The following is a 6,892-nucleotide window of genomic DNA, read 5'->3' on the forward strand; positions in this document are numbered from 1 at the left end:
TTAGAGCTATACTTTCCCAAAATGGCAGTGTAGAGTTCCCTTATTTTTGCAAGGGGCTCTGTGTGCCTCCGGCTGTGTTACAACAAAAACTCTCTCCCCGTGCTGGGGGGTACAACAACCTGTGACTGGCTCTATATCTGATGCAGGAGTGACCAAAATTCAGTCTGCCGCGTGTCCATTCGAGAGGAAGAACATTGTAAAGCAGCTGCTGCACGGTGACTTTGATGAGGTCATAGAACATGGGCTCTTCACTCCCAGTGCTGCCAAATTGCTTCTCCAACAGCAAGTAAATACTCCAAAGACACTCAAAGATCAAGTGGTAGCAAGAACTAGTAAGCTGAAGAAGATGCAGGAAATTGCCAATCCAATATTGGCCTTTGGCACATTGCGGCAACTGAAGTCTCTTGAAGCCAAACAATCCACGACCCCAGTGAGTCTGCCTGCCGCTCTCGGCGAGGCAATTCTGCCTAAACTCAACCTGAGGAGTTACCTGACCTGTAAGGCATCCCTTGCTCCTGCGACCATCAAATATCTGGTCAGTGGAGGGCCCTTGGAGATAGACACTGAGGATTCATTCCTGCTTGACCCATACATCAGTGGCAGTAGTATTCTGTATCCCTGGCTTTTTTCAATGGAGGACTAGAGAGATTCCCCACATAGTTGAGGCTCCTATGTCGTGTTCTGTGACACTGCCTTGTGTGCCTTGCATGATAAAAGACTACTTTAGTGGTGCTCTGCATTCCTCTGCTAAGTCATCTTCTGCTAAACTTTTGGACTTCCAGGATATGTAGTCAAAGTTAAATTATTCATCCAAGTTCATGCACATATTCAGGATACATACTTTTGTAACCATTTAAAGTCTGAAAGTGTGTACCTACTGAAATATTGGTCTCTATTATTAATCTGTAATTATTGTTTTTTTAATTTAAGTGTGTCATGAAATTGGGAAAAATTTGAAATGTAACGGACATTAGGTTCTTGCTTTCCAGATTTCTCTTGCTTGCTATTTTCTTGAAAAAACTTTCAATAAACTGCAAGAAAAACAAAAAGTCATTCAAGTTTCATTATTTTCTATAATCAAAATCTTCAATGTGTTGTTATGATTAAATGATGTCCGTGTATGTTAAGTTGCCAATCTTTTTCACCTTTTTTCTTTTTCTGCGTCACTCAGCTGCTCAAACTTGAATAAACTCTGGTATGTTGCCTTATGTGTACTTAACATTTTTTTAATGTCATCCCTTTTTTATACACGGTACATCTCAAGTGCTTTTTATCAAGTTACAAAACCCAGAACCAGTAGCGTTGGCACGTTGTGTAAATCGTAAATAAAAAAAGAATACATCCTTTCATCCATCCATCCATTTTCTACTGCTTATTCCCTTTGGGGTTGCGGGGAGCGCTGGTGCCAATCTGAGCTACAATCGGGCAGAAAGCGGTGTACACCCTGGACAAGTCGCTACCTCATCACAGGGCCAACACAGATAGACAGACAACATTCACACCCACATTCACACACTAGGGACCATTTAGTGTCGCCAATCAACCTATCCGGAGGTGCATATCTTATATTCAATTAAATAGACTGTAAAGACAAGATACTTAACGTTCAAACTGGTAAACTTTTTTTTTTGTGCAAATATTAGCTCATTTGGAATTTGATGCCTGCAAGATGTTTCAAAAAAGCCGGCACAAGAGGCAAAAAACAAGGAGAAATTTGAGGAATGCTCATCAACATTTATGTGGAACATCCCACAGGTGAGCAGACTAATTGGGAACAGGTGGGTGCCATGATTGGGTATAAAAGCAGCTTCCGTGAAATTTTCAGTTCTTCAAAAACAAGGATGGGGCGAGGGTCACCACTTTGTGAACGAATATATGAGAAAACTATTGGAGCAGTTTAAGAAAAACATTTCTCAATGAGCTATAGCTTCAAGGAATTTACAGATTTCACAATCCACAGTCCGAAATGTCATCAAAAGGTTCAAAGAATCTGAGGAAATCACTGCACGTAAGCGGCAAGGCCGTGACCTTTGATCCCTCAGGCGATACTGCATCAAAAAGCGACATCAGTGTGTAATGGATATCACCACGTGGGCTCAGGAACATTTCAATCAATCAATCAATGTTTATTTATACAGCCCTAAATCACAAGTGTCTCAAAGGGCTGCACAAACCACAACGACATCTTCTGTACAGAGCCCAAAAAAAGGGCAAGGACCGTGTAGTATTTTATACGTAAGTAGTAAAACCTTAAAGTCACATCTTAAGTGCACAGGAAGCCAGTGCAGGTGAGCCAGTATAGGTATATATGTATGTATATATGTATATAAAGGTATATACAGTATAGGTATATATGTATGTATATATGTATATAAAGGTATATACAGTATAGGTATATATGTATGTATATATGTATATAAAGGTTATGTATGTATATATGTATATAAAGGTATATACAGTATAGGTATATATGTATGTATATATGTATATAAAGGTATATACAGTATAGGTATATATGTATGTATATATGTATATAAAGGTATATACAGTATAGGCGCAATATGATCAAACTTTGTTGTTCTTGTCAAAAGTCTAGCAGCCGCATTTTGTACCAACTGGAATTGTTTAATGCTAAACATGGGGAGACCCAAAAAAAATACGTTAAAGTAATCGAGGCGTAACAAACGCATGAATAATGATCTCAGCGTCTTTAGTGTACAAATTGGAGCGAATTTTAGCCATATTACGTAGATGAAAGAAGGCCGTTTTAGTGACACTCTTAAGACACCAACTTAACTCTTAAGTCGGTGTCTGGCAGGACTGATAATCAGCATTTCCGTTTTCCTTGCGTTGAGTTGCAAAAAGTTAGCGGACATCCATTGTTTAATTTCATTAAGACACGCCTCCAGATGACTACAGTCCGGCGTGTTGGTCAGCTTTAGGGGCATGTAGAGTTGGGTGTCATCAGCATAACAGTGAAAGCTAATACCGTATTTAAGTATGATGTCACCCAGCGGCAGCATGTAGATGCTGAAGAGTGCAGGGCCAAGGACCGAACCCTGGGGAACTCCACACGTTACCTTAACATAGTCCGAGGTCACATTGTTATGGGAGACGCACTGCATCCTGTCAGTAAGATAAAAGTTAAACCAAGACAGGGCTAAGTCTGACATACCAATTCGTGTTTTGATACGCTCTAATAAAATATTATGATCGACGGTATCGAAAGCAACGCTACGATCAAGGAGCAGCAACATAGATGACGCATCAGAATCCATCGTTAGCAATAGATCATTAGTCATTTTTGCGAGGGCTGTCTCCGTGGAGTGATTTGCCCTGAAATCGGATTGAAAAGTTTCACAGAGATTGTTAGACGCTAAGTGTTCATTTAGCTACTCTGCAACAATTTTTTCGAGGATTTTCAAAATAAAGGGAAGGTGAGACACCGGTCGGTAGTTTACCATGAGGTCAGGATCAAGGTTAGGTCTTTTAAGGAGAGGATGAATAACCGCTTTTTTGAATGCTAGGGGAACAGTGCCAGAGGAAAGTTATAAGTTAATAATATTTAGCACTGATGGACCTAATTATACAAAAAGCTCCTTGATAAGTTTCCCAGGAAGTGGGTCAAGTAAACATGTTGTTTGTTTTATTCCATTTACACGTTGTAACAGTTCTTCTGATGGTATTTTGGAGGGCAGTATCCGCCGTATATACAGTCGTATCTGTGTTAATAGAACCTAGTTGTAGCTGTGACGCATTGTCTTTAATCTCCTTTCTAATAAGTTCAATTTTTTTTATCAAAGGCCTACTGAAAGCCACTACTAGCGACCACGCAGTCTGATAGTTTATATATCAATGATGAAATATTAACATTGCAACACATGCCAATACGGCCGCCTTAGTTTACTAAATTACAATTTTAAATTTCCAGCGGAGTATCCTGTTGAAACCGTCGCGGAATGATGACGCGTGTTTGTGACGTTATGGTTGGAGGGAACATATTAGCCCAGCACCACTTACGGCTAAAAGTTGTCTCTTTTCATCGCGCAATCACACAGTATTTTGGACATCTGTATTGCTGAATCTTTTGCAATTTGTTCAATTAATAATGGAGAAGTCAAATTAGAAAGATGGAGGTGGGAAGCTTTTAGCCTTTAGCCACACAAAAAAAGGGGTTTCCTTGTTTAAAATTCCCGGAGGTGAAGCTTTACTGTGGATCATAGCGGTCAAGCAAACATGGATCCCGACTACATCTCAACCGGCAGTTTTTGGTGAGAAAATTGTGGTAATAAGTTGCCTCTTACCGGAGTTAAGCAGAGCTTCTGTCCTGCTGCAGCTTCGTGACTTCCCTCAACACTTCCCTCAACACACCTGTCAACACACCCGTGGCCACACTCTCCGACTATCAGGTACTATTTAACTCACTAAAACACTAGCAACACAGTAGGCTGATAAGGTATTTCCCAGAATTATCCTAGTAAATGTATCTAAAAACATCTGAATCACTCTTGCTGCAATCGCCTTTTTTTCTCTTTTTTTTTCTAGTCCTTCACTCTCAATTTTCATCCTCGCTCAAATTAATGGAGAAATTGTCACTTTCTCGGTCCAAAAAGCTTTCGTTGCTGGAGGCTCACATTATAAACAATGTGAGGATGCGAGGAGCCCTACAACCAGTGACGTCACGCGCACATCGTCTGCTATTTCCGGTAAAAGCAAGGCTTTTATATTAGCAACCAAAAGTTGCGAACTTTATCGTGGATGTTCTCTACTAAATCCTTTCAGCAAAAATATGGCGATATCGCGAAATGATCAAGTATGACACATAGAATGGACCTGCTATCCCCGTTTGAATAAGAACATCTCATTTTTGTAGGCTTTTAAAGACATTCATAGTCCCTTGTTGGGTTAGCAATGCTACTGTACTAAACAAAAATTTAGGATACTTTTTATTGAGGCGGATGAGATTTGAGTAATATTTAGCTTTAGCTAAGGTAATCATGCGTTTATAAGGTATTAAACTATCACTCCATGCTTGATGGAAAACCTTAAGTTTAGTCGCGCGCCATTTGCGTTCCAGCTTTCTACATGTTAATTTATGAGCTCTAGTTTCTTCTGTAAACCATGGGGTATGCCTTTTAGGAGCCCGTTTTAACTTCAGCGGTGCTATACTATCAATGGTTCCGCGCAGGGCATTGTTAAAGTTGTTAGTGAGGTTATCAATAGAGCCAACATACTTTGGGAATGGTGCCATTACTGAGTGCAGTAGGTCAGCAAGAGTTGTCGTTGTGGCAGCAATAATGTTGCGGCTGCTATAGCAGTTATTATTATTATTAGCTTGCTGAACATGAGTCTGAACTTAGATTTTTATAAGCTAATGATCGGATATTACTTTAGTATACAGGAATATCATAACTTTGGAAATGGTGATACCCCTGACAAGCACTAGATCTATCGTATTACCATTGTGATGCGTGGGTTCATGTATTATTTGTGTAAGACCGCAGCAATCAGTTATAGCCTGGACCGCCACTTCAGAAGACCACTGTGAGTAACAACAGTTTGTGGCTACATCTGTAAGTGAAAGTTAAAACTCTACTATGTAAAGCCAAAGCCATTTTATCAACAACACCGCCGGCTTTGCTGGGCCTGAGCTCATCTAAGATGGACTGATACAAAGTGGAAAAGTGTTCTGTGGTCTGACAAGTCCACATTTCAAATAGTTTTTGGAAACTGTGGACGTTGTGTCTTCCGGACCATGTCATAGGCGCAAAGTTCAAAAGCCAGCATCTGTGATGGTATGGGGCGGCATGGCGTAGCGGGTAGAGCGGCCGTGCCAGAAACCTGAGGGTTGCAGGTTCGCTTCCCACCTATTGACATCCAAATCGCTGCCGTTGTGTCCTTGGGCAGGGCACTTCACCCTTTGCACCCGGTGCCGCTCACACTGGTGAATGAATGATGAATGAATGATTGGTGATGGTCGGAGGGGCCGTAGGCGCAAACTTGCAGCCACGCTTCCGTCAGTCTACCCCAGGGCAGCTGTGGCTACAGATGTAGCTTACCACCACCAGGTGTGAATGAATGATGGGTTCTCACTTCTCTGTGAGCGATTTGAGTATCTAACAATAGAAAAGCGCGATATAAATCTAATCCATTATTATTATGGGGGTGTATTAGTGCCCAAGGCATGGGTAACTTACACATCTGTGAAGGCACCATTAATGCTGAAAGGTACATACAGGTTTTGGAGCAACATATGTTGCCAACCAAGCAACGTCTTTTTCATGGACCCCCCTGCTTATTTCAGCAATACAATGCTAAGCCACATTACGCACGTGTTACAGCAGCGTGGCTTCGTAGTAAAAGAGCGCGGGTACTAGACTGGCCTCCCTGTCGTCCAGACCTGTCTCCCATTGAAAAAGTGTGGCACATTCTGAAGCCTAAAATACCACAACAGAGACCCCGGACCATGAAGTATCTTGTCTTTGCAGTCTATTCAATTGAATGTAAGTTTAAAAGGATTTGCAAATCATTGTATTCTGTTTTTATTTACGATTTACAGAACGTGGCAACTTCATTGGTTTTGGGTTTTGTAAAACAAACTCATTACAATATACTCTGTTTAAAGTGCATTCACTCATTAACCAAACAATCAGTTAGGTACGCTTGAACAATATAATACCCATTACAAAGTTAGGTCATCATAAAAAAGTATCAATGAGAGGTCAACTCCTATATTAGGTGTCTTACAGCTCACAAACACTATTACTGTACATACAAAACTTCTCAGACAGTTTCAATTGAAAATGAGCATTGTGATTGTTCAATTAAGGTAAAATTTTGCCATACTTGGATTTTGTAACATTAGAAAAACCTGATGCATTCACATCGCATC

General features: G+C 40.6%; 1 protein-coding gene across 4 annotated transcripts in view; it reads left to right on the forward strand.

Annotated features, from left to right (window-relative positions):
• The window catches only part of LOC133563838 (carbonic anhydrase 12-like), a 37,528-nt gene extending 36,529 nt beyond the window's left edge, over positions 1-999 (forward strand). For all 4 annotated transcript variants that reach the window (XM_061918102.1, XM_061918103.1, XM_061918101.1 and 1 more), the window contains one exon: positions 147-999. In XM_061918102.1, the coding sequence (XP_061774086.1) occupies positions 147-643 (497 nt within the window). In that variant the 3' untranslated portion in view covers positions 644-999. The remainder of the gene's footprint in view (positions 1-146) is intronic.
• Positions 1,000-6,892: the final 5,893 nt, after the last annotated feature.

The sequence above is a fragment of the Nerophis ophidion genome, linkage group LG12 (genome assembly GCF_033978795.1).
Source record: "Nerophis ophidion isolate RoL-2023_Sa linkage group LG12, RoL_Noph_v1.0, whole genome shotgun sequence".
In the NCBI taxonomy this organism is placed as follows: domain Eukaryota; kingdom Metazoa; phylum Chordata; class Actinopteri; order Syngnathiformes; family Syngnathidae; genus Nerophis; species Nerophis ophidion.